Below are 27,997 nucleotides of genomic sequence, written 5' to 3'. Positions count from 1 at the left end.
GTGTGGGCTTGACGATCAAGTAGTGAGGTGGATCGAGAACTGGTTGAAAGGAAGAAGGCAGAGAGTTGTGGTCAATGGCGCAGAATCTAGCTGGAGGTCTGTGACTAGTGGAGTTCCCCAGGGGTCGGTGCTGGGACCGGTGCTGTTTAATATTTTCATCAATGACCTGGATGAGGGAACTGAGTGCACCATCAGCAAGTTTGCTGATGACACAAAACTGGGAGGAGTGGCTGACACACCAGAGGACTGTGCTGCCATTCAGCGAGACCCGGACAGGCTGGAGAGTTGGGCGGGGAGAAACTTGATGAAATTTAACAAGGGCAAGTGTAGAGTCTTGCATCTGGGGAAGAACAACCCCATGTACCAGTACAGGTTGGGGGTTGACCTGCTGGAAAGTAGTGAAGGGGAAAGGGACCTGGGGGTCCTGGTGGATAGGAGGATGACCATGAGCCAGCAATGTGCTCTTGTGGCCAAGAAGGCAAATGGCATCTTAGGGTGCATTAGAAAGGGAGTGGTTAGTAGGTCAAGAGAGGTTCTCCTCCCCCTCTACTCAGCCTTGGTGAGGCCGCATCTGGAATATTGCGTCCAGTTCTGGGCCCCTCTGTTCAAGAAGGACAGGGAATTGCTTGAAGGAGTCCAGCGCAGAGCCACAAAGATGATTAAGGGAGTGGAACATCTCCCTTATGAGGAGAGGCTGAGGGAGCTGGGTCTCTTTAGCTTGCAAAAGAGGAGACTGAGGGGTGACCTCATCAATGTTTACAAATATGTGAAGGGTAGGTGTCAGGATGATGGAGCTAGGCTTTTTTCAGTGATATCCAGTGATAGGACAAGGGGCAATGGGTGTAAACTGGAACATAGGAAGTTCCACGTTAACATCAGGAAGAACTTCTTTACTGTAAGAGTGACAGAGCACTGGAACAGGTTGCCCAGGGGGGTTGTGGAGTCTCCTACACTGGAGATATTCAAGGCCCGCCTGGACAAGTTCCTGTGTGATGTACTGTAGGTTACCCTGCTCTTGCAGGGGGGTTGGACTAGATGATCTTTTTAGGTCCCTTCCAACCCTTGGGATTCTGTGATTCTGTGATTCTGTAATCTAAACCTCCCCTTGTGCAACTCGAGGCCATTTCCTCTTGTCCTGTCAAGACAACCTAGGAGAAGAGATCAACCCTCACAATCTCCTTTCAGGTAGTTGTAGACAGCAATAAGGTCTCCCCTGAGCCTCCTTCTCTCTGGGCTGAACAACTCCATTTCCTCAGCTGTTCCTCATAAGACTTGTACTGTAGGCCCTTCACCAGCTTCGTTGCCCTTCTTTGGACATGCTTCAGCACCTTAATGTCTTTTTTTGTGGTGAGGGGCCAAAACTGAACATGGTATTTGAGGTGCAGCCTCACCAATGCTGAGTACAGGGGGATGATTACTGTCATAGTCCTGCTGGCCACACTATTTCTGATACAAGCCAGGTTGCAATACTTTCTTTCAAATTCTTTAATACAAAGAAAGCTCAAGAAGAGGCAGATGCTTCTGGCAGATGCCTGGGAAAATTCCCAGGTAATTATATTTTTGGCAAGTCCAATGTGACATCTAAAATTCTAGCCAAAACGTAGTTTTGCCCCTCTTTGGGGTGACTGTCCCATTTTCTGGCAATGTCATCTTTGTTATCCAACAAATGTTGCCACTTCAGACAAACTGTTTCCTGCATTTGTCATAACGTGCTGCAAATGTCAGTACTGCATGAGCTTTATCTTGAAGAACCTCTATGTTTCTAGATGACACAACTAGGCCATGCTAATTGGTTTTGAGGTGTCGTCCACTTCCAAAAATACTAAGCAATACCAATGCAGGGATATGTTCCTTTGAATGTGGATGCGCTTTTCTCAGTAAAGGATATTTCCAAGAAGTTTATAATCCCCAGAATCAGTAGTGAATTCTGGTTTACTGAGTTACTGGATAGGCAAAGACATATTTAAATTGGTGAATAATGGCTAGAATAAACAATTCCCACAGAAAAATGGTAAACTTTGCTCATTCTCGTGAAATTGAAGAAGGTTTTAGTGTGGTTATTTATATGAAATCGTTGAAGTGGTAGTGTTGAGAAACAATTCAATGATTATCAAGAATCTTAAATTCCAGATAAATGGTGGTGCTATTTCTGTCTGCTCATTGCTGATAGTGCTCCTGGTGGGGGGCTTCAGCTAGTGTAGCAAGTAGTGTTTCATCAGAAATTTTTACTGCCTTAAGTCATGGTGGCTTCATCTTTTCAACAATTGCTTTCAATGTTGGTGCTTTTACAAAATGCAGCTATGGCTGTGCGCTGAAGTCTTGTTGGTGTCATTGCAGAAGCTGTGATGGGCTCAAAGGTTAGTTCTCAGAGCCCTGTTGTGACATTTTTAGCTGCCTAGTTGCTGCTTGCCTGCTTTGTGGAGAGGAACAAGAGGATCTGAGTACTGCTGTGTGCTTGCATAACATGGAGGGAATTAATAATTTTTCTCTGGAAGAGAAAATCAGACTTCTTTCAGAGGTTTGAAATTATTGATTTGCAGTCAAAATTTCACAGGATTGCCTTTGTCATAGTTGTATTCATGATCATGATGATGATGCTTGTATTTTCTTGCTTAGCAGAATCCTAGATTGCTTTTAACTTTGCAGTGAAATTATTGAACATCCCTAAAGTTAGTTTTCACAGTTTCTTTAGTTTGGTTCATTTGGTATGCTTTTATGATTCCTTGGCAAATAAATATACATATATATCTACCTCTAAGTCAGAAGGGATTAGAAATATGCATGTCTTATTTCACAAACCTTTGGGTTTGTTTATTTTTTAAAGCTATTTAGCAAGCCAATAATATATATATATCAGCTTAACTAGCAACTAGAAATCAAATGCCCCTAAATTTAGGTACATACAGTGAATACATTAAAATGCATATGAATATCCACTGGAATTTTCCAAAGCAGCAGCTCATATTGATTACGCCATCACTGATCTGATTATGATAATTCCAATGTGTACTCCAGTACCTCACGTTGCTAAATACCTTTGCAAAGCTGAACTTAGTACCTCTGCTTGACATACTTTAAAAGAGTGTGGTAAGGTTAAAAGGAAGCACATAGTCGATGAGTTAAAACAAAGCACATTAGAAGATGTATTTAAAGTGAATATCTCTCTTTGGTTGGCTTGTTTGTTGATCCTAAATAACTGTGCTCATAAACCTCTGCTTAAATCAGAAAGGACATAATTTATGAATCTCCTATCAGTGTTCCATTCTTGTCCTTGTGTCTCCCACTTTCAGAAAATGAGTACACTGTTTGGACAGCCATTTATAATCGTGAATATTTGCTGTTACATAATGGCAGTTGATGGAAAGCACTAACAAATCTTTAAAATAGCTTCCAAGAGGCTCAGTTGTTTTAGGCGTCATGTTACTAAGGCAGGTGAAACGGACAAATAGGGTAATTTATTCTTAGAAAACTATGAGTGAATTGGTAAGCTTTTTTCCTAATCAGTTTATGAAGATAAATGGGTAGGAAAGAACATGCACCAGCACTAATAGTGAAGAAGCACAAGCATCTACCAATTCAATTAGTGGCAAATACAAAAAGGAATTATTTACTTTTAGGTGATTTCAGGGAACTTCAGACAGCTAATCTGTAACTGTGCTCCACAAAGTCCCTGCTTATAGCCCACTTCACTCCAGAATGTTGGAACTCATTAAATGCTTTTCTGTTCAGTCTGAAAACTTCTGAAGTACCTACAACGGCAGCCCTGTACGTGAAAAATGGCCCCGAGAAGACAGCTCCTCACCTGTCTGTAGTCCTGATGGGAGACAGAAACTGGACTGAATTGTACCTGTAGCCTTTAAGATTCCCTGTTATTCCTAGAGAATATCCAACATGCTCTCTCACAGGTTTTTTTTTTTTACAAACCTCCATCATTGCTCATTTCTTTGTGAAAGGCTGCAAGAGAGAAATATTTAAACATGCTGAAGCTGTGCCAAATTGGAGGAAGAAATGTATGTCTGGCAGGGCCAGGGTGAGGGCAAAGGAGTAGAGCTCACTAATGGTAGCTAGCCTTTTTGAGATGTCCATCTCCTTATATATGCTTTTCTCTCTGCATATTCATATTTATCTCTAGGGGTTTCCTTCACCTGTGGGGTACCAAAACCTAAAATTGTGCCATTACATCCCCTGGTTCTTTTATTAAATCTAGATTTAGTTCTCTTCCAAGCAACAAGCAAGCTCTGAATTTAGAAGACAGCTAGTCCGAGGAGTCACAGATTTGTTTAAAGAAAATCTCTGTATTGTAAAGAAGTCTTTAAATCAAAGTATTTTGCCTTGTCTACTCTGTTGGAAATCTGTGTCATGCTTTTGAAATGCTGACTGGTTAAATCCCTTCTGTTTCTCGAAGATTCTGCATGCACAAGTTCTTTTTGGCAAGAATTTCTCCTTGAAGAATTTCTCCAAGGTATGCTGCTTCTGTGTGCTACCAGTTTTATAATGCTGAATTAGAGAGGAATCCCATCAGCTTCTCCCAACATGGGCAATTAAGTTTGTGCAGATGTGGCTCAGGCATTTAAGATGGAGCAGGAATCTTGTGCATCCCTTTCACACACAATGCTGAGAATATTCTCTTGCTTCAATAGTCCATCTGAAGTAGCTGACTGAAGTGCCAGTAGGTACTTTGGCAAGATGGTTACTTTCCTGATAGACCTGCCACAGCCTACTTTGCCTTTCTGAAGAATTTATTTGCCTTTTTAACGGAAAACCCCCTTGAGAGATAATATTAATCAGGCAAACTGATTGTTGTCATGGCATATCTGACTCAAGTATCACATACTGGCAAGTTCCAAAGTAGAGAAGAATATGCATAGTGGAGACCAGTTCAGCAACATTAGCCAAGTCTTGCATGGCTGCCAATGGCTCTTGGCATCCTAAGAAAAATGTATTTATCCGTAACTTTAATGCTTAACTTCCTGGCTTCTCTTGAAGACATGGACCTGGGATCTCATCCTAACTTCTCTCAAATAAAGCTTCCAAAGACAGAACATTAATTAAAGCAAGAAAGACAGTCTTCAGCACAAATTCCTATTTGCATGTATGTCAGTACTAGATCCAGTGGTAGGCCAGGACCCTAATGTGGTGTAGAGCTCTACAAACACATGTGCATCTGTACCTTTTTTATTTAGGCTTTGCTGTTACTTGTTCTAGCAGCAAACTTGCACAACCGTTTTTCCTGAGTCCTCTCTTCTGAGGGTTTTGTTTTTTCCCTGCTTTTCACCACCCCAGCACCAGTTGCAAAATGTAAAAAATCATATGGGAAAGACCTCCTTGGTCATGTGGTTTATCCTCTTGCCAGTTGGCAAGATTATGCCTTACAGCACATTTTCTAGTGCCTAATACAAGCTATTTATAAATGTCCTCAGCATTAGGACTTTCACCCATTTCCTTTGGAAACAGTCCTGCTCACACTACCAAGAAGTACTTGCTGATACTCAGCTATGTGTTCTTGATTTCATTTAATTGGGCCCTGGTATGTATCAAGACTCTTGGTGGGTAAAATCACCTGTCTACTGACCACTGAGCAAATATTTATCCATCAGGTGTCAGAAGCACCCTCTGAAGCAGCTTGTCTCCCTGGCTTTGAAAATCCTCCTTCTGTGTGGCTCCAATTAACCTTGTACCACTCCAGCCTACCTCTCTACTCTCCAGGCATGTTGGTGCTTTCCATCTCTGCCAGTTTTGGTCCATTTCTTCTCTGTCTCTTTGACCTCACTTGCTTTTGTCTCCTTTCTCTCTCAACCCACCTGGTACTTCACTGTGTCCCTGCCTCTTCTGTGTGCTTTTTTCTCCTTTCTTCACTGCTCTCTCTAGGTCCATCTCTTCCTCTGAAGAGCCTTTTCTTCCAGCCTACTTTGGTATTCTTTTTTCCCGAAAATATTGTATGCTATAAAGCTACCTTTGCCTACTGTTCCAAGTACTTGAGTATCTGTGCTTTCTTTTCCTCACAAAAAGCTTTCATTCAGCCAGTTCTGGAAGATTGAATTATTCTTGCAATGCCCAGAAACCTAATTTTCCCAATGTTTCTGTTATTACAGCCAGGAAAGCTAGCTTGTTTGATAGCTTGTTTGATTTTGAGGGGTTTGGTTTCGTTTTGAGGTTTTTGGTAAGGCCTGAAAGACTTGTTAATAATATCTGTGATTCTAGAGAGAAACATGCCTCTCTATGTCCCAAGCTCACTCACTGTCCAATGCTGTATTTCTACAGAATTTGCTCTGAAATGTTACTAGCACAAATGCTGGCATATGAAAGCATACTAATGCCACAGTATACAATACCCCTCAGTCTTCAGCGTTCCTAGTGTCACTTACCTTAACACAGTGGTTTGCTCCCCCCAGCACGCACATTAGATCAAAACGAACAATCAAGTACATCCTTGGGGACTGCTGAATTAGTGCGTTTGACATAGGAAAGATAATTTCTTCTCTGGTTTGGTTTGATTGGGTTTTTAGATGACACTAGACAGCAGATGTATAGCTGGCATAAGCCTGGGGCCATTAGAGATTCATGGGTTGGATGTTTTTATCATGGCTAACAATAGTAATAGGTGTTAGAACAGTGTAACTTTGTTCCTGTAGTGCCTGGAGAGCTGCTGTTATAAAAAACCAAGAGGGATTATACTAATAAATGCAGTCATTTAAGAGCAAATATTAATTTGTCATTGAATGATATGAAAAGATAATCAGGAAATTATAAAGTTCCTTTAAAAGTTCATTGGAAAAGGAAAATACAATATTTTCAATAATAAAAAGTGCACTTGAACTATTTAAAAAGTATTTCTTGTTAAAAAAAATCACTAATCAGCTGCTTATAACTCTCACCACAGGAAAACTAAAAACATGTTTAGCTCTGTCTGCAACAAGCTCTGTATTATTTAGATGACAAGTTCAAAGTTTAAGCAAACATAAATTGCTTAGTCAGAACAGAAGAGTGGAACATGAATAACAGTGCTTGGATTTCCTGACAGACAGAAGTAATGTTTTACAAAAAAAGAAATCTAAATGAAATATTGCTGGATTGTTTCTTTGCCAGTGTTATTCTGAGAAAGATTGTCCAAAAAGAAATCTGTTATATATAGTTTTAAAGGCAGTAGGTCTTGGGTTTGACTTGTTTTTGATAGTGTTACATTAATAGTGATGAAATGTGGGGTTGCTGTTTGTTTATACAAAGTGAAAAAACGTGTCATTTTTTATCTGCATGCTTTAAAAATGTCAGTAAAACCTACTTTGCTGCTGCAGGGAAAATAGCTTAAGCTAACACACTTCATTCTGATTGAAATGTCACTAGTTAGGAGTCAAACCTTCCTGTAAAACTCTGGTTACTGAATTAAATATACAACTAAGAGATGCTTGAGGACACTGTTTTGAAATGCCTTGATTTTTATCTTGGGATCTGTTTGCAGGGTTTAGGGAAAGGATCTTTCTTACATATGAGATGTGTGTTTAGAGACAAGATTTACATTTGTACTTCTGAAATATTTTGCCTCTTTAAACATATTTCATGATGCAAGTTGTTTTCTTCTACTCAAATCTTGCTAGAGGTTGAAAAGGTCTTCTGTTATAGTGGAGCCCTGGTTACTGATATGGTGTTTATTGCCATTTTGCTATCATGTCTCAACGGTTCCTGTTTCTTTTTTTGGCTCTATCCTCTTTTCCATGCCCAGTTGGTATGCACACTGTATGACAGTATCTGGTCATATAACCGGGGCATTGCAGAGGACTCTGGGCTCTAAGTCACGTACAGGTGAACAGCAAATTACCCATGGAATTGCAAACAGAGCATAGAAGACTTCCAGCACTGGGCTGTGACTCAGGGGTGCTGGCTTGTGTCCCTCTCTGTGAGGAGGACAGGCACACCATAACACATGCTTGTGAGGGACAAGCTACATCCTGAGATAACTTGTGCACAGGCAGACTGAAGTGCTCTCCAGAGTCTCTAATGAAATCATCTGGGTCCCTCTGACTCAGAAAAATCCTGCTTTCAATAAAGGCATCACCAGCAATCTGGTGCATCTTATTGCTGGGGCTTATTCAAGATATTTCTGCCTCTGGCTCAGCCCTTCTACGCAAGGTCACTCTCACTGTAGCATCACCGTAGAACTGTGTCTTGTGGCTCCCAGCAAGTTTAAACCACCTTCCTCCACCCACCGCAATATGATATGACAGGACTTTGCTTCTGCTGTCCCTGGTCTGTCACGGAGTAGAGAGCTGGAATCGGCAAGGCCTTTAAATAGCTGTAATTATTTATTTCAGGGCAAATGAATCACAGCCCAAAACTGCATGATCAGGATTTCTTGGTGGATGAGGCCCATTTTGCTGGTTGTTTTTCAAGTACTTTCAAGCTTTTGAAGTATTTGACATTGCAATTTTATGTCCACTTAATACAATTTTTCCATTAATTGTGTATACACATACATGCACAATAGGTGTGTGCGTGACTATATAAATTTGATTATGTGAAATCTTGGTCCTTAAGAATTATAACCACAAACTGAATGTATATGAGACTGCCATGGTCCTCAGTGACCCTTTGAGTTTATAACTGAGCTGTGAGGTATAATATTTTCTTTTTTCTGTACTGTCCTGGGTTCAGCAGTAGCAGTCAGTTTTTCTCCTTAGTAGCTGGTGCAGCGCTGTGTTTTGACTTTCAGCCTGGGAACAGCGCTGATAACACCGATGTTTTTAGTTGCTGCTCAGTAATGTTTACTCTGACCAAGGACTTTGTGAGTCTCATGCTCTGCCAGGGAGGAGGGGAGACCGGGAGGAAGCAGAGACAGGGCACCTGTCCCAAACTAGCCAAAGAGGTATTCCACACCACAGCACGTCATGCCCAGGGAGGTAGCTGGGAGTTACCCAGAAAGGTACGGGCTGTCTTCGGGGGGTGGGGATCAAACTCGTTCAGCAGTGGTATTGTATTCTCTTCCCTTGTTATTTTCTCTTATCATTATTATCATTGGTGGTAGCAGTAGTGGTTTATGTTATACTTTAGTTACTGGACTGTTCTTATCTCAACCCATAGGAGTTACATTCTCTCAATTCTCCTCCCCATCCCTCCAGGAGTTGGGGGGTGGGGGTGGGGTGGGGTGCAGTGAAGGAAAGAAAGAGGGAGAAAAAGGGGGGGGAGTGAGTGAATGAGCTGTGTGGCTCGGTTTAAACCATGACATGTACTTTCTTTGAGACTTTTTATTTTGGACATTTAATCTTTGGTGACTTTTTCTGCCTGTGGTTTCATCTTGCCATTTTGTGGCTTTCTTTGATTATTCCTTTGTGTCCTAGTTTTCCTCAGAATTTAAAAATGTATTATTTCCTTTGATTCTCTTGTTTATTTTATTCTTCAGTGCTAGTTGTCACCAATTCCAAATAGTTACGAAGTCACTCTTAATGCAGGTTAAGGTGGAATTCAGATGAGCTAACTGTCCAGATTTTTGGTAGTGTGTAGTTGATTTGTGTCCAAAACGTAACTTATGAGGGTTCCAAGTGACTCTGGAAAGTTGTCTGTTATGCTGTGTATTGCCATAACTTAGAAGCTAGACCTTCACTTCAGAGCATTGTGTGCTCATCTTGTTTTTTAATTAAATGTCAGGATCTCAGTTGTGAAGATCAAAATGATTCCTTCTTTCAAGTTCCTCCAGGAAGGAGGCAGGGTGGTTTTGTTTTCTCTCTTGATAAGTTTTCCCTTTTCATCCCTGACTTTGATGATACAAATAAAAAGCAGAGAATGAAGTTATTCAGATGTAAAGGGATTTTTGATCAGGCAGTTGTTGAAATCTCAGCCCATCAAATCCACTTGCTGAAGTATAATCAAGTTTGTGAGCTCGTCAGCAGTAAGTCTGTCAGTGGGAATGTGCGAACTCTGGTTTATGCTTCCTGTGTTGTAATCCCCAAAGCTCTGGCAAACTTAGAGGTCAAAGAGGAGGATGATTTCGGGGAGGAGAGGAGGGGACAGCAACTCTCCCACTTCCCTTTAATCCTAAGCATCTGTTGCTATGGAAACCCCGGAGCTTGATGTTGGAGCAACAGGAACCGTCACCCTTGGACCTGGTGCATCCGTACTGGACCCCGCTGCCAGCTCCCCGGTGCTGCCTGAGCACATGCCCCTTTTTCCCTCCGGGAGCGTTAACGAGCGGCCGCGGCTCCCCCTGCCGAGCCGGTGTAGCAGCTGGCCCCGGGCAAAGGCCGCTCCAGGGCTGCGCAAAGGGCCGCGGCAGCAGCCGCTGCTCCCCGGGCGAGGTCCCGACCCCGATCCTGATCCGGCCCGGCCGCCTTCCCCCCAGAGCCGGGACCGCGGTTGTTTATCCCCGGCCGGTGCTGCCGGTTGCCACTTCGGGCGGATTTCCACTGAGGGGCGCTGAAGCACGTTTTAATGCAGCAAAAATGAATTAATACAAAAATAGTAAGAGACACAATTTACCGGATTCTTCTAAAAAGCGACGACAACAACCACTTCCAAAAACCCGCAACATGCTCCCTTCCCACCGCCTCTCCCCAGCCGTGGGAAGGCGGGGGAAGGAGAGGGACGGGGTTGGGGGACGGGACCGGGCGTTTGCCTTCTCCGGGCGGAGTTGTGCCGGCGGCCGGCTGGGGCAGGGCAGAGCAGGGCTTACCGAGAGGCTTCGCCCTCCCTCCCCTTGCCCTTTCCCCGAGGCCGAGCCGCTCGGGCACACCGGCCTCCCTGCCACCCTCCAGCTGCCGGTCCCGCCTCCCTCCTCCCCGCCTCGCCTTTCCCTTCCCCACCTCTTTTTCTCTCTCCCGGCTGGCGATCAGGTGTCTGTTGCTATTTTTTTTTTTTTTAAGTTGTTTCCCCGGGGGAAAAAAAAAAAAAAATAGAAGAAGAAAAAGAAGGTGCCGAAAAGGAGATGATTGTAGAAGAGCCCTCCCCTCCCCTGAAGAGCAACGTGCTTTGAATGAGGCTTCCCAGCCTCTTCCACTCCGTCTCACACACTCTGTCACTCTGCCTCTCGCTTGTGCACACTGTTGGTATGCGACCTCGGAGGCGACTGCTCCGCCACCTCTGCCTGGGGAGCCGCTGACAGCCAGCGCCTGAGCCAGCCCCCCTTTTTTTTCTCTCTCTCCCTGCTTTTGCAAACACACACGCACACCCCCAAAGCACATTTAATGCTGATCCACTCAGGCGCCATTATCGGGGGTACGTCTTCGTAGAGTGTTTTGGTTCTTTTTTTTCTCTTCCTTTTTTTTTTTTTTTTTCCTTTTTTCCTTTTTTTTTTTTTTTCCTTTTTTTTTTTTTTTTTTTTTTTCCCTTCCCAACACTGGATGGTGCAGCATTCCCGGGCCTGTGGTGTTACGGCTCGGTTGCATTTTATTATTTATTTATCAATCTATCTTCTCTCCCTCTCGTCACTCCCCCCTCTCTGCTCTCTCGATCCCCCCCGCTTCTCTGTGGGTGCCGGTGCAGAGGACCGGAGAACAAGATCCCTCGCTCTCCCTTCCACTGATGTGGGACTGATCCTCACCCGCGTATAGCATGCTGTAGCCAAAAAAGAAGAGAGGAGGGGGAGAGGAAAAAAAAAAAAAAGGAGAAAGAGAGGGAAACAGGGAAAAGCTTCTCTCTTTCCCTCCCTCCCCCTCGTTTCCCGCGGATTGACTTCATGGCTTCACTGTACCAGCGGTTCAGCGGGAAGATCAACACCTCCCGCTCTTTCCCCGTTCCCCCCGAAGCGAGTCACCTCCTCGGCGCCCAGAGCAGCGAGGAGGACGGCGCTGCCGGCAAGACCTCGCGTCCATTGCAACAGGAAAGCAGCCGGCCCCGCTTCCAGTACCAGTCGCGAAGTGACTGCGAGGAGGAGGATGTAAGCGCCGGTGTCCTTCGCGTTGGGTTGGGTTGTGGGTGTCGTTTCCCCGTCCCCCCGGGTGCCCCTCCAGGCTGGCAGCGATTTCTTGCGGTCAGTCCGCTCTTCCCAGCGGGTCTTTGTGCTCCAATTTTTTCCCCCGAAGTACTAGCCAGGGAGAGTACGGGACGGAGCCCGCGCTGCCCGGGCACCTTTCCCTGTCTCCTGGTTTCTTGCGCGGCTCTCCGCTACCGCGGAGCGGGGCTGAGGGCACCGGGTCAGAGCGCTTGGAAACAGCAAGTGCGAGCTCCAGCGGTTTCCCTCCAAGCGAGGCGACAAACCCCCGCCCCCCTTTTTATTTTTAATTGTTATTCCATGTTTTACCCTTCAACACTCCCCCGGGGCAGAAGGCTTCACCTCGTCCCTCCCTTCTCGCTTTCCCGTCAGCCTTCCCCCACCCCGGCAGCGGGGAAACTTTTTAACCCCCGAGCAGCCGTTTCGGGGCCTCTCCCTCTTTTTTCCCTCCCCGGCCCCCCCGGGGGAGCCCCGGCGGAGAAGGCGCAAACTTCGGCCACACACCTTCCGCTCCCTCGCTGCCTCAGAGACCTGCGACTTCAGAGGGTGCATCTGCATATCGCCTTAGTAACGGGTGATTTGCCAGACTGGGACTCGCTGCTGGGCCCGATGGGGTTAAACTAGCTTGGGTCGATGTGGCTTAGTTTGTTCAGGAGGAGGGCGGAAAGAAGGGATTTGGAAAGTGCAGAGTCAAAGAAGGGCCAGCGGTTTATGGGACCAGGTGGCTCCCCATCTTGGGGTAGTATTAGGTTTGCAAAGGGATTTGAGTGTGTTTTGCCTCTCTGGAAGCACACACAAGGGAAAGCAAATGGCTGCAGATGAGATTCATATTTTGGGCTGTTAGAAGCAGTTCCTGCCAGGGTGGGACGCGTTAGCTTCGTGACTGGGCTCAGCTCCGGCTCCGAGAACCCTCCCAGGAATGGCGAGAAAGCAGGGCTGCCCCACTCGGGGAGAGTTGTTTTCGCAGGGAAACTTCCCCGGGCTCTCTTTTAATTCCCCGCCCTTTTTCCCATCCCTTCCTTAAGACCTTCGCGGCCCGTAGAGCAAGTGCACTTTATCTAGCGATGATGCAAATCGACCTTAACCTGCCCGAGGTGGCTGCCACGCCGGCGGCTCCCGGGGACCGGCGGTGTCTGGACTCCAAATTAACTCTTCCCCGTGACCCGCTCACTGGCAACAGTTTTGTCTCTGCCGCTCCTTGGCCCTGCCGGAGGGGACCCGTTTCCGTCCCCGTGCCCGGGCGCCCGCACCCACCCGTGACCGGGGAGACGGGCCCCTTCCCGGCGTCGTGCTGGCTCTAGGTGTCGCTATGCGCCAACGGAGCGCCGCCGCCGGGGCTGGGCTCGGACACGTTTCTCTCATTATTTGACTGTTTTAATTTCGCTTTCCTGTACTTGGAGACGGCAGATGTCTGGAGCCGCTTCTCTGATCACCAGAAGCGCTGAGCCCGGAAGCGAAAGACTCAGCTTAGCATGTGCGAGTGATTTGTACTGACAGGATCCAAAATAATGTTAAGAAGAATAATACTGAACTACTTAAAAGGAGAGTTCATGATTTTGTTTTCTTTTCTTTTTTTCTTTTTCTTTTTCTGTTGTCAGGGTTTGTGTGTAGATGGAGAGCATTGTTGGGTGGTGCTATGTGTAGAGGGAAAGGTGCCTGCCCAGGTGTTTCCTGAAATCAAGTTCAAAAATGTGGTTAAAAAAAGGGAATTGGGTGGCTTCTAAACGCACGTGAACGCTTGGTGTGAGTTACTTTTTAAGTGGGCAACGTGTCTAAGAAAGTGGAGTGGGCTGGGTGGGGCAGTTCAAGGGTGCTCCTGTCTGACAGAGACAGGGCAGCGTGCGCTGAGGGGGTCTCTGGTAGAAGGTCGGAAAGGTAGGAAGGGTAAAGTCCTGGCGAAGACAGTGGAAATGGCCTTTAAAGCATAGATTGGGGGAAGAAGAGGAAGGGGTCCGGCCTGCTGGGAACACGGAGGAGGCTGGCACGGGCCAGAGTGGGGCGGGACTGACGGAACTGTCCGCGGTGCTAAATACACCCGGTCTGGCAGATGGGGCTCTCCGCGGCGCTGAACTGCCCTGTCCCAGTGCGGGAGGAGCTTTCCGCGGTGCTGAACCAGCCTGGCCAGGCGCCCTGATGAACTGGCGGCGGCCTCTTGCGCTTGGCTGTGGAGAGATAGCAGTGGGAAGATGTGGTTTCTTTCCTGAGCCTGGCAGCAGCAGGCCAGAATGAGCAAATACAGCCCCGAGCATGAAATCTCCAAGGCAAAGGGAAAAACGAGGCAGGCAGCGGGCCAGGACCATGAGAGAAGGACCATGAGCCAAGACCATGAGAGGAGGAGGGTTGTTTGTCTGTGCAGGGTGCCAAGAGCATGTGCTGTTGCTTATCATGGGGAAGGTCTTAACGAGATGGCATTGGAAACCCCTTTCTAAAGTGGTTAGACTTCTGTTTTGTGTTTTACACACATATTATAGTAGGGCATTCACACTGTCTTTCATCCATAAACATTAATCTAGCAGGAAAATCCAGAGCTTAAACACATAGAAACAAAGTTTCTATGTGCCTCTCCACACTTGGAATTACCAAAACAAACCTGAGAATGAGAATGCTCTGTTCCTAACTTTGTAATGTGACTAATAATCAGGAGACATTTGAGTTTTTTAATAGGTTACTGATGATGACTTGCCCTATTGAAATGTGTGCTGCATTCAGTACTGTATTTTTTAAGCAACAGTACAGACCTCAATGCAGTACCAAACAGAGGGAAAGACATGATCTTGTCTTTGAAGGTCACAGTATTGTTAGTAAGCATTTTGCCTACTGAAAGTACTACTGGTGGAAAATTACTAGATGAAATCTATAAGAAGTCAAAGAGGAAGCAGTAACTTTGTAATAAACAAAATTTAAAATAAAGACAATTGTGATTTAGTATGATAATTGTAATTTAGTATGATAATCTTGCTTTACAGCTACCATCAAGATGGACTTGAGAACATTGTTTTTGTAATATGAAAACATAGCAAAACAGAAGTCACAACATTCTTTAGCATTTTAATGCATTTTTATACTGTCTCAAATCATGGTTGGTGTATGAGAAAATATATATAGTAGATCTAGCTTATGAACAAAACCTGGGTTTGATATTGCAAATTTTTCATGTTAACTATTAATCTGATGAGACAATCGTGTTATTTATGGGAGGAGTAATGAGGAATCTAGGTCCTGTATAAATGACCGAAGAAAACCATTCCCAATTGACTCTAGCAGTATTGATACTGAAGTTAATTGTTGCAACAGTTATAAACTAAGTTCTGATGACATTTTTGCTTTGTTATCGGATTATCTTTTCACTAAATAAATCTAGATATGAGAAAATATCTGTTAAGACTCTTAGTAAAATCTAATGTGGTGGTATAGCAGGTTATAAAGAATTTTAGTAACTTAGTTCTCTGTTTAGAGAGGTGAGGTTAATGCTTTTCAGATTGTACTGTGGAAGGGTTTTTCTCCAAGATGTTGAGTTGAGATTTTTTATGTTTCCCAAGCTTTTTCTTCTTTGGCATCACGGTGATTAATGAGTTTAATTTTTGCAGGCAACTGCCAGGAGGTGCTGAGTAAGATGTATCATGCTGATTGTGTATAACCCCATTCCTTTTAATTACTGGGATGATAACAATGCATTAATCAGGTGCATAAGAAATTCAGCACTTTTCTGTAACACAGATATTGATCTGTTTTATGAGGCACTGACTATAAAATGATGATCACAGAACTCCTTTTTAAATTAAATTTTGTATGTGTTAAAACTATTGAACCCTGCACTAAAACATCATAAAGCTTTTCTATATCAAAAGCCATATGCTGCTTTCTTACAGGTTCATTGCTTAGCCAAAAATCCTATTGGCTTTAATAGGAGACTTAAACATACTAAAATGGCCAGACCCAAAGTCCAAAGCTTTAATTACTGTGAATATTTTTTCTGTAACTGAATTCTGAATATTTCCTGCTTTCCTGCATTGCTTGAAACTGCATTTGGCAATACATTATACTGTTCTAGTTTTACAAGCGATTGTTAAGACTGATTTACATTTTGAGAAATTTTTCATTCAGATATAAATAGCGATAATTTTGAAATGCTTCAGAAAAACTGTGTTTCCTGCTTGAATAAATTAAGGATTAAGTATATCAAATATTATTTGTTAATGGAGTGAGTCTGAGAAAGCAAGAATCAAAGCCATTAGTGTAAAAAATCGTAATTTGATATGTCAGACTTGCTGTTGCATGTAATTGAAAGTGTTAATTTTCAGTTCATTATTTGTCTAATGGGAAGAGGTATTGCCTCCTAGAAATATGTCAAGGACAGTGTTTCAGAAGGGTTGAAGCTTGAGCTGCAGACAACAGGCATTTCAGATATAGCGTGATCTGTTCCCAAAGAGATGAGTGGTTGGATTGTATAGAAGGATTTGTAGGACTGCAGGAATCATAACATTACAGTAAGATAGAGTAATTTGGATTGTAACCAGAAGTCTATCTACAGATCTGAACTGCTGTGCTTATTGGCAGAAACTACTGTTTAAGTCTGAAAGAATCTCCTCTTCTGTCTCTTCTTGGTGAGTTCTTGGATGCTGAACTCAGTTATCCTATAGCCATTAAGATATAGAAAGCTGGGACTAGTTCTTTTGGTGGAGAAAGTTAGGCTCTGCTGACATTCTGCAAGGTCACCTCTTGAAATTAATAAAAATTACAGCTTACCTCCTTCAAAAGAAATAATTATAAACCTTGTAGCAGTCATGGGGTTTAATTGTATGGAAGCCTGTCATATTTTATGATTACTGAATAATGGACACTGATCTGGAGGTGATGTATTTTTTATACTTTGCTTTATAGCTATATTTAGAATTAAACCACCTTATGATATTTGCTGCCAGTTTAAAATCAGGCTCTGTTTCTGCAATCTTTACTAGCCATGATGATGATGTATGCACTAAAAAAAATTTGCCAGAGAGACTGTATTTTTAAGTATTCAGGAATAACCATGTGAAGAGTCTGAATCATCTCTCCAATAGTAGTGAACTGTGCAATAAGTTTGGATGCCTCATGTAGAGTACTCAGTTTATGTTATTTCTCTTGAGTTAGTAGGTAGTAGCTCAAGTGCAGAAGACACTGAACCCAGGGTCCGAGCAACTTGAGCTGGTTTTCAAGGGGCTTTCAAAATCACAGAGGATAAGTAAAAAACCTTACGAATGTGTGCTGCTCTATGTTCCTCTGTATATTTTTGTTTCAGTAAAGGCTAGAAAGAAGACAGTTCATAGGGTGTCCATCACAGCTTTGGGAGTCAGAAGATTTTGCCCCTTGAGATAAAACCCAATGCATTAATTTGGGCTAATATATTTATGCTTGTGATGGTCCAGAAAAATCTCCCATGAAAGTTCATTAACTGCAAGTTGACTTTACTGGGATTTTTGCATGAGCTGCTGAGCGATCCCCAGCTCCTTGCCGTGATGTACGTGCATTTCCATCCTGTAACCAAGGGGTGGCAGCGTGTCTTGATTACTCTACTCCTGTAGAGCTCTTGGCATTTCACTGCTTTTATAGTAAAGCACCAACCAACACTTGTTTACGTACTCATACCTACACGAGGGTTATATTCCTTATTTCTCTTTTCTTCCAAGGGAAAATAAAAACCCCATTCTTTTCCCAAAAGACTCTTGCATTCATAATGGATTGTGATACAGTGTAAATTTTTCAAAAGTACACATAGAAAATTTAGGTTGGTAAATTCAGGGATTTTGAAAATAAATTTGTGGTCAAATCCAGAAATATGTATTGGAATCTATTTCCTAGTTAAGTGCATCAATACACATTTTTTATCAGGTTCTTATTTATGTGCCTTTGAAAATGTTATCTGTATTCATTAAATTGCGGGTGTTTGGTAATGATGAGATTCAGTGTGGGTGAGTTAACTGAGTTAAAACATATTTTGAGGCTGTACATTAGTTTATATGAAGAGATTTACTGTGTCTTTACTGCCAGTATGTGACTAAAAATGAGAGTAAGACATGGGCATTGGGCACACATATGTTTTGCAGGACAGAACAGTGTAGAAGGGAACAGAGAGAAGTGTAGTGTTACAGTCCAGTAAGGTGTTTTGAAGTGTGAATAGTCTGTGGGTTTTGTGTAGTGGAAACACAAGCCTTTAACAACTTTTCCACCTGTATAATGTTTGGGAACCTTTATTTCCCACATTCAGCTGGAGTTTTAGTTACTTCTCAGCTTCTAAGCACTTTAATTTAGAGATCTTTCATACTTTGTTTTGTTAAAATAGCACATGAAAGTCTTCCCAAAGATTATAGAAAGATCAATGCAGTTTTAAGCCTCAGGGAACTTCTAATGTGGAGCCAGAGAGAGAGGAAGAGAGGTGTCTAATACTCATCCTCATTGCAAGCAGTAAGTTTAAGAAAAGCTAATGGAGCGTGTGAGATAATGTGGAAAAGGTCAATATTGTGAATCTCTGCTGATGAAATCTCATCAGATTTTCATTAAGAATATTTTTGATTGCTTATCACTTGCATAGTGTAAATTATTTTTTGTCCAAACAAAGTGCTTATTTAGGAGAGCTCTTTTATTATGTAGTCTTCCACAAGCAGCTGTCTCTGTGCCTTTTAAAACTGCATTTATTTTCTTCACTTTGCAGGTGGAAAATTAGGGGCTGAGTTTACACATTGTCTAGTAGACATTGCATCTCAGCTCTGTGGCAGTGCTGGATTGCTGTGGCTCAGCCCTGTGAACTACTGCAGTTCCTGGTTCTGGACCACAGGGACTTTAAGACTAAAAATTATTCCTGTTATCACCAAGGATATTCTTACAGGTGCAAACTAATTGTGACGTACAGCACATTTAAGTCTGCTGTATCTAGCACTCATCAGTGACAGTTTTCATGTGACATTTCAAATGTCTGATGTTTTCAACTAGCTGTTTAATGGTTTGGAGCTTGCTTTGAGAGAAGGGAGATTTAAAGCGCCTAAAAGGAAATATAGGAGTATAGTAATACTTTCATTATCTAATATTTCTGGTGTGTCACTGTATTTCTTTTTCTTTACTGTGTTTGTCAGTAGCATCTGCTCCAGTATTTCAAGTAGACTTCACTCGAGGCAGACCTCAAAAGCAAATGCAAATTTCTCCCCAGGCTTGCTATCTTGGACATAGAAAGCTACATGAAATGGAAAAGCAGCAGTGGGAAATGCCTGATAACCTCAGTTCTAGTTATACCACAGTCATTAATTTTAAAGTGTTTATGACAAAAGTATGTATTTGTTCCTTATTTTCCATTAAAATGAGCTTCAGCTCTCTATAGAAAGTAACTGTGGTATTTTGGTCAGAGGAGAAGTGAAACCCATGGAGACTGAGTAATTAGAGATGTTACTGCAGTCTCCAAGCTGTAGATCTGAAGACACTTGGTGAGCAGAGCTAGCTGCAATTTACATGGGATCCCTGTTCCTGCTGCTTTCCTCCCATTCTGGCAGAGGTGGAGGGAGAATAATGTCCATCATCTGGGCAGCAGCAGGAGACTTGGTACTGCCTGTTGTCCTTTCTCAAGGGTATAAGCAGTGGTTTACAGAGCCCAGGCATATAGAGTTTCTGTCTGTGAAGAACACAAGTGTTCTGCATAGTCTCTTTCTAAGGTGGGCTAAAGACAATTTAGATTTATATGGGCAGCCTTTGGCAGAAGGAAAAGTGTGAACTGCTGGCAGTAGCAAACCAAAAGTTTATGCTTGAGCCAGGGTCATAGAAAAGAAATCTAGTGGCAGGTGCTGCTATTGCTGGCATATAGGGTGTTTTGGGAGGTGGCTCTGGAATGAATGGCTCTTCCTATTTGCTCCCCAGACCTCCCAGTACCTGACGAGCAATAGAGACTGCAAGCACAGCTCAGCTCTTCCTCGCTTCATTTCCCCAGCCCTACCTCATGGGAGAAGAACTCAGTTTTGTTTGCACTGCCAGGAAGCCATGAGTCAGTTCTTCCTCACTATCTAACAGGTGGCTGCTGGCAACCTTATCTCTCTCCTCCCTGGCGCCTAAAGATGGATCTCCCAGCAGAAAACTCAGATGGCTCCTCTCCATCCGCTTCACAGTGACATGCCCTCTGGCATTATGAAACGCAAGTTTCAGCTGCTGCCTGTCTCCCCTGCCTCCTCTCCTCAGGACAGTCAGGTTAGGTTATCTTGTGCTCCAGAGGAGCACAAGGAGCCTTGAGCAGAGAGGAAAGAGGATGTTGGGATCTGCTTTAAATAGTGCTTGACCTCTTGCATAAGAGATTGATTGTCTCAAGATAAGTTTATTGCATACACAGCTCTGAGATTTGTGCAGATTGCTCATGGGATTATGTTTCATGTGACTGTAGAATCCTATCTTTATTTGTTTGTCATTTATTGCTAAATCCCTTGTCATGTTTCTGCATAATCTATATGAAATATGGTTTGTCTTTGGTTTTTCTTTTCTCATTTCTTTTAGGTGCCAAAAAAGAAAGGTAATATTTCCAAGACCAAACATCTATTGCATTGTTGACAGGAAAGCTGTAGGAATCAACAACCATGTTGCCATAAAGACATGAACAATTTATAGTGAACCAAAAATTTCCACTTGTGCTGTTCTTCCTGCTAGACATACTGAATGTAAGCACTCGATACAGTTCTTCTCTCTGATCTATATTAACCTTATTTATTTATTTTTTTTAAATTTGGTTGTTTGTAATCCCAAATACAAGAAGAGGCACCTGGAGAAAATGCTGAAGGTATCTTAGTGCTCTACAATGGTGTCTCTAATAAAATGTGTGCTGTTAAGGCAGCTTTTTTGTTCTATTGTGAACTGCAGCATAAACACCACTTGCCAAAATGTGTACAGTGATTTATGGCAAACAAAAGTAGTTAATAAAGAGTGAAGTAGCCAAGGTTTAGGATCACAGTAACCCAATCTGTTGTACCTGCCTCTCTATGTTTGAGGTTGGTGTGCTTGGAAGAGGCTTCTTCAAGGAGTGGGTAATTCTCACTGATTCCTGGGCACACTTCTCTACTTTCTGTTTGAGGTGGCATGGACCTGTAATAGAGCATTGGAATGACCGGTAGGGGAGTCTTGCCATTCCTGCATCTGCCACTGACCTGCTGCATGACCTTCAGGTAGTTAGTTATCCCTCTGGGGCTGGACTGCATTTTTGGACACCACAAGGGAATCAGAGTCATGATTTCATTTGTGGCTTCACTGTGGTTGTGCAGAATTAAATAAGTTTTGCTTTTGTCCCAAAGCTTTTGGCTAAATATAACCCATAGAAACATGAGATTATTAATAATTAGCAGTGTGGTCATTAATTCTGACAGTGGCAACATTTGTGGGAGCATTGCTAGTAATCAAAACAGGGCTGATTGTGCTTGTTTATGGTGGGCTAAAGGTCTTTCTCACTGCAGTGTTTCACGGGCCATGCCAGCAGCCAATAATCACTATAACGCACATTTTTTCTTTTAGCTGAGAAAAGCTAATAAGCATCTGTACTTCTGAAAATGTCAGATTGAGCCAAAGTGCATGCAATTAGATAAGGATAATGTAGCAGATAATAAGAAGATACATGACGCTGGATGAACAGTTATCAGACTGTTGTGCTTTGGCTGCTAAAGTGCTGCGTGTCATAGGAAAGAAAGTGGTTGTTGGTTGAGGCAAAACATGCCACAAGTTGTCAGAGATGAAAATGTGAGCTAATGTGGTAAAGTGATAAGGTTATTCCTCGGGGAGTTTAAACATACACGTCAGACTCCTGATAGATGGAAGGGTTGTCTGGGTTAAAAGTCATGTACTTGGGAAAGTAGGAAAGGCCACTGAGAAAGAGCAAAGGAAGCAAATGTGGAAAGGAAGATAGGCAGAATGGAGTAATTTGTGGTTGATGTCTTTACGGTTTATTTTTTTCCTGTTTTCAAAAACTCTGTGTCTTGTATGTGTGATGGCTGGGCTATTCTGGCTTCTGGGCTATTCTGGCTATTCTGGCTTCTGGTGTGCTATTCTGGTGTGCTAAAACCTTTATGAGGCAACTTTTTAGCCCAAAAGAAGATACAGCTTTGATGCACTGATTAAGAGGCTAGCTGTGAATTTTCAAGCAGTGTCCTCTGTTTAATTTGCCACTTGGGGAAAGAATGAGGCAGACTGCAAAACCAAGAAAAAACGGCAAGAGGATGCAACAACGGACAGTGAAGGGAATGAAGAGAGGAAAGCTGTGATGCGCAGAACTGGAAGCCAGCTCTGATACTGGAAGCCAATAAATTTTGCTTCTAAAATACTTTATGCTGTAAGGCAAAATATTTCTTGTGGCTGAGACAGAATATTCTACATTTGCCATTTCCCCCTACTAAGCCTTCTTAACTCTGGACAGGAGGGCAGGTTCTCTTTAATCTGGGAGAATAGGACTTTTTGTCTTGTATGTTTTCCTGAAATGTCTTTCCCATCTTTACCCCACCTCTGTTGAAGTGTTCTGATGTCCCCAGAAGGGAGAGGTTGGGAGTAATTTCTCCCATATTTTGGTTCTATGATAATTTTACCAGTGCATTTTCTCTTTAAAATGCTTCAAGTATTTCAGATCTTTATAAAGTACCTGACCAAAAAGCTGGTTTTGTATAGCTGTTATCCTCTACTCTTCTGTAATGTTTTTAAGAAGATATTCTATAAATACTTAATTAGTGACCAGTTATGTAGTACTACAGCTGCAGTCTCAGGAAAAAAAGAATTATCCTTATGAAACATTTCCGTTGTGGGTAAAAATTCAAGGTATATTTTGGCACTTACAAAACACTGTCCCTTTCCATTTCCATTTACAGCACTATATATCCCTTTTGTGTGTAACTTCAGCCTAGATTAACAGTGTTTGTGTTACAGAGTTGTACAGCAGCATGTGGTTTCATGCATGGGTTTGAAGAGATCTCAAGGAGAATCTTATATCATCAGGCCTTCATTTACAAATGGGAGCTGAGAGTTTCCCATGCTATCACTTGTATTCCTATTCTGTGTTGACATGATTACAGTTACGTGGCTTTTCAGGCTGAGTCTTTATATTTCTTGGCCCTTTACAAGGCTGCTCAGCTAGGAGATCTGTAACTTAAAAGCATATTTTCTATATTCCTTTATTCTTGCATTCAGTCATTCTGGGAGGCTCTTGTCCAGGTCTATCAATGCAGGTTTGCAAGGATGGAGTTTGTGACATGGGCTTGGATCAGGCTTCTGGTAAGAAAGCTTTCAGAAAGCATCACTCAAATATTCACTGTCTGTGAGCATTTAAGCTCAATGTGGGTTGAAATTCTGTTCCTGTGAATGTTCAGGGAAGGTCACTTAGCACACTCCCGGGATGTAAATTCAGAACGTGTAAACATGGCCAAAAGTATTTACTTTTGTGGGTATTTTTCTCTTTTGTTTTTACAGTTCAGTCAGCAAATTTCATGCTCCTCAACAAGCTGTTCTTTTCTAGGCATTGGGCTAGCTTCATATTAGAGGAAAGGGAGAAGAGTCATCTGTTTTGTCTCGTATCAGGTCACGAGGGAATACTCTGTCTCAAAGATACAAGGATGCTCATAGCGACTGCACAGCTCTGTAGTGGCTTTCTCTTTGGATGAGCTAGAAAGAAGTGCCTCGTGGCACCAGAGAGAGAAGGTGAAGAGCAAGGTTAAAGCCAGTTTGATCCCGGTCTAAATCTGCGTGTGAAATCCCTCAAATTACAACCATGTTCCTTCACTGTTTCTTCCTGTCTGTCCTAAGCTGAAGATCTTTTGGAAGTGGGCTTTTGGCAGACAGCACAATGCTGTTGAGCTAGAAAGATACATGAGAATGCCATAGTCAGCTTTTTAACTGTGCAATTTAGTATAAAATGTAGGGAGCAGCAGTGTGAATCGAAGAATTGAATTTGCTCAAAAAGTTCCATAAAAGGCTCCTCTTTTGCTAAAGACAGATTGTACCAGTCCAAGCTGAAAAACTGTAATTTAATTTGAAAGCACCATTCTGCATTCCTTCCACCTGATCTCGACTGGTGACAAGCCATAAAACTCTGTGGTCCACTGGAGTTCAATAGATGAGGATTTCCTAACTTCATAAAATGATTAAAAGCACTCCAAATGTATATTATTAGCAAGGCTCTGTGAGACAATCAAAAGGCTTTGGTGCCCTTATGAAGTATTTGGTGAGCATTGTTTGAATGACAGATTGCTGAGGTAGATATTAATTGAGGGGAAGACTAATCAAATGCAAGGCTTTATGCTTAAAGTAACTTAAAGAACAAATGATAGTGCATGTGTGTGACAGAGATTTTTCCAGTTTGCCACAATGCCATGTAGGTGAATTGTACAAGGATCAATATCTCTAGCAGTGGTGAGATCTGTGTGGCTGATTTTGGCAGCAGCCCACTCCTGTGTTTTTCAACTCAGTGCCTTGGAGAGCACCAGAAAGCAGAAAGTAGATTTGTTTTATGCATACTGCCTGTATCTCATCTAGAAAACTCTTCCGCCAGCATGTTGTATCAAAACAAAAACTGAATCCACTTTCATCTAATATTTGTAAGTGATGAACCATTCCAGGACCATTCTGTTCTGTTCAAGGCATTTCTACAAACGAAAGAAGAATGATTGATCAACTCCTTGCAAAATACATTTTGGGCATTAGGGACTGCCTTCCCTCTACCTCTCTCTCCCATTTGGTGGCTCTGACTTTCCAAACACACAAGGCAGTGTGACTATTTCTATTTTATTTTCTGTTTCATTTATTTTCATGAATGCCAGGCAGAGGCTTGTTAAGGGTTGAGTAGGCAACCAGATGTCTGGAAATGGAGCCTTATAACCTCAGTTTGGATGCAAAAAAAATCTAAGATTGGGTGAAGAAATCTGGTGGCTGCTTTAAGTCAAATGGTTTGTTGTTTGTCTGTGGTTATTGCTAAACTTTCTGATGAAAACTTAGAATAAATATCTGTCAAAGTTAGTGCTTACTTCTCTTTTCTTCCCTGGAGCTCAAAACACTCCAGCAAGGTAGAGCGCCAAAATCTGTATTTGGCTTCACAGTGACGTACTTTTCAGAGATTCTGAGTGTAAATTCGTGTGCTTGCTAAGAGACAAGGAGGCTTTTCATACTTAATGGGTCTTACCTGTTATGAAAGCAGGAAATTAGACTTTTGTATGACTTGGTCTCTCCCCTTTGCTGGTAATGGTGGAAATGGAGAATCTGCCCATCCTCAGGATATTTATCTAGCAGAAAGTTTCATTGACAAACACAGGCATTCCCGGCATTTTTCTTGCTCAGCTTCAATAATCACTTTTTTCATTTATTCAGGTCAATGGGCCCTTCTCCAGAGACGGTAGAGTTTTTTTAAGATGAAGGATATTGTTGGAATATGAATAGATGGCTGTAATCTGACCATAAATTGGTTTAGGCTGGGAATTATAAGATTTCTAAGATCTTGAGCATTGGCGTATTGGAAGAGTCTTCCAGGAAGAATGGGCAAAGATAAAAGTAATATCTAGCTTTAAGATAGATCTAAGTAACTCTATTTTTATGGGATTACATACCTGCCCTTGGAAGCAGAGAAAAGATAAGGTCCCCTTTTACAACTAAATCTATTGAAATTTTGAATGCAGCCAGTGAAGAGGTCTCTACCTCCAGCTAGGTAACAGGAGCTTCAGTTTTAATTATGCAGGCTAAACATCTTTTCAAAGAATCTCCTGAAGGGGAAAGGGGGAAAGGTTATTAAGGTTATTACACTCAGTATTTGTTAAAAGAAAAAAAAAAAAAAGGTAGTAAAATGAGTTACACAGTGTTGAATTCACCCTTTGCACATATTTTTAAGATTGTTCAGTCAAGTCTATTCTAAAGTCCCTGGTTTGCTGCATTTTAAACATACTGTGTCAAGTGTATCAGCTATATGATATTTCACTAAAGATTTCTCCCTACCTCCCCTGTAGGCCAAACATTTTTACATTTCAAGAAGCTAGATATTAAGAGGTCTGTCACTACAAGGGCAGAAGCATCTATAGGCATTTAAGTTACAAATGGTCTGTGTGGGCAAATTTAAATCAGAGTAGTTCTTTTTTCATTATTTTTGTAGAATTGTATGGGTTTTTTTCACTGAAGTGCTTTGCTATAGTGTTTCTACAGAGTCCCAGGGCCCTTTTCAGACCTTTGCCTGTCTCTGTAACAAAGATGTGGCTGCAAAGTTACTGGAATAATATCAGCCAGCTTGTTTTGTGTTATAGGGCCACTATAATGTAATCTTAATGCAAATTATTTCTGGATTATACGAGTTGCAGATTGGGGTTTCTAAAGAGAATTTAGTAGCTCAGTACATCCAAATGATCAAGAAAATTAACTCAGAGTTTGAACACCCTTACTAGATATTTCTCTTCTTTAATATAAATGATCCCTAGGCCACAAGAGCAGTACTGTCTGTGTTACTGTGCTGTCTGTAAGCACCCAAATCCATTAAAGTCTCTCTGTGAATCAGAAACAGGCCGAGCTAGAATTCACTTAATCTAGGAGTGCACCTGGTGCCCTTCAAGTGCTCATTGCATTATGTGGGTTTGGAGTGGGTTTAACATGCATTGGAAAGTTTGAGTCCATTATAAAATGCCAGTTATTTTAGAAACTCTGCCTGGAGGAGGTGAAGCTGCCCTCTTGCTATGTGATGCTTTAGCAGCTGTGGCATTCACCCGGTGAGAAGTCTGGGTTTGGTTCTCCTCCTTGTTCCAAACCCGATCTCCCAGGATGAGCTCTTGGCTGTTCCAGCAAACCTAGAAGGGCTTTCCTCTCTCTTGACCTTTTTGAAGACAGGAAAGGCATGTGAATTGGAAAGGAAACTGAGGGAAAGTGAGCAATGCTCTGCTGTACTGGGAAGAGCTCTAAGGTGTAGGGCTCTGCTCTTCAGCAGATAATGAGTGTACAAAATGCCCCATCAGGGGTACCACACGTGGTAGGCAATTCCTGTTAGCTTCTTTCCCTCAGTACCTCTAATGCTGATTTTTCAAGCTTACAGTGGGCTCCAAATGTTGATAATGTAGTTAACCAGTGTCTGGTTTGTAAGCAGCTGTATCCTTTATTGCGTCTGGCCCTGAGCACTTTTGAAGATTTGACCTTTGGCATAGACTTGTTTAAAGCTAATGTAGCTACTTCAAATAAAGCAATGAGAGGCATGTGTGTGAAGATACATAATATGGCAAGACTACTTTAAGGCAGCAAATTTCTTAGCAGTTACTCCAACATCAACAGAGGAGAAGGGCCCCCTCCCTTTTTGGACAATGCAGGAGGGGAACAGCAAAAGTAGAGCTTCCGGAAATGTGTATTGAGGGAGAGGTGGTGATGCTGTATCAATGCAATTAGAGGCAGGGAATGCAGATGACAGCTTCCCATAAGTGTGAAGAAGTGTTTTGGATGCACAGGACAGCAGATATGTTGGTGTGGTGGGAATTGCCAAAGCAATCTCCAGTTATCTCGTCCTAGCAGCAGGGGGAAAGCATGCTGCACGTGAGCAGTAAGTCAGCAAACACTGTGGCTGTAGCACATGACTGGGAGTTAGGAAGCTGGCTTCTGTTCCTGCATGCCATTTAATTTTTCAGAAGCTTTTAAATCCCTGTGTGGTATTGGGCAGATTTTCCAGAAGGTTTTGGTTATGCAATAAAGGCCATCTGATACCGTTTCTACACTGATAGTAAGATGAAGCATTCTTGTTATATCCTGTAATCTTCCTTGTGCTTTCTATTCTTCGTGGTTTTTCTAAGCCCTGGGCTAAAAGGCATTGTGATAGAAATGATTCACTCAACAAAATGTCCAAACTATGAAGCACTAAAACTCCTGCCTCTTTTAATACTTCTCAAGACAGCAAAGATCAAGCGGTACAGCTTATACTGCTTGAAAGTGCTAATGTATGTTGAAGACTCAGAATTTTCATGGTTATTTGAGCTGGAACTTCACATGCCACCACACAGTTGATCTAAATCAGTACCTCCCCAGGGCCATGTCTGCCCAAGGGATGCGCTTCCCTCACACCAAGGCGATATGTGCATGGACTAATGTGGTACTCTCATGGAAGAG

At 42.6% G+C, this 27,997-nt stretch overlaps 1 protein-coding gene across 9 annotated transcripts in view; it reads left to right on the top strand.

Moving 5' to 3' along the window:
* Positions 1–27,997, top strand: part of DPP6 (dipeptidyl peptidase like 6) — a 510,591-nt gene that overhangs the window by 78,561 nt on the left and 404,033 nt on the right. For 7 of the 9 annotated variants that reach the window (XM_065666818.1, XM_065666819.1, XM_065666821.1 and 4 more), the window contains exon 1: positions 11,405–11,860. The exons of 1 other annotated variant lie outside the window; for it this stretch is intronic. In XM_065666818.1, the coding sequence (XP_065522890.1) occupies positions 11,660–11,860 (201 nt within the window). In that variant the 5' untranslated portion in view covers positions 11,405–11,659. Of the gene's footprint in view, positions 1–11,404; positions 11,861–27,997 lie in introns of those variants that run through there. One more of the 9 variants, XM_065666815.1, reaches the window with a different exon arrangement.

Source organism: Lathamus discolor, chromosome 2 (genome assembly GCF_037157495.1).
Source record: "Lathamus discolor isolate bLatDis1 chromosome 2, bLatDis1.hap1, whole genome shotgun sequence".
Classification (NCBI taxonomy): Eukaryota; Metazoa; Chordata; class Aves; order Psittaciformes; family Psittacidae; genus Lathamus; species Lathamus discolor.
This window is presented reverse-complemented; position numbering and strand designations above follow the sequence as displayed.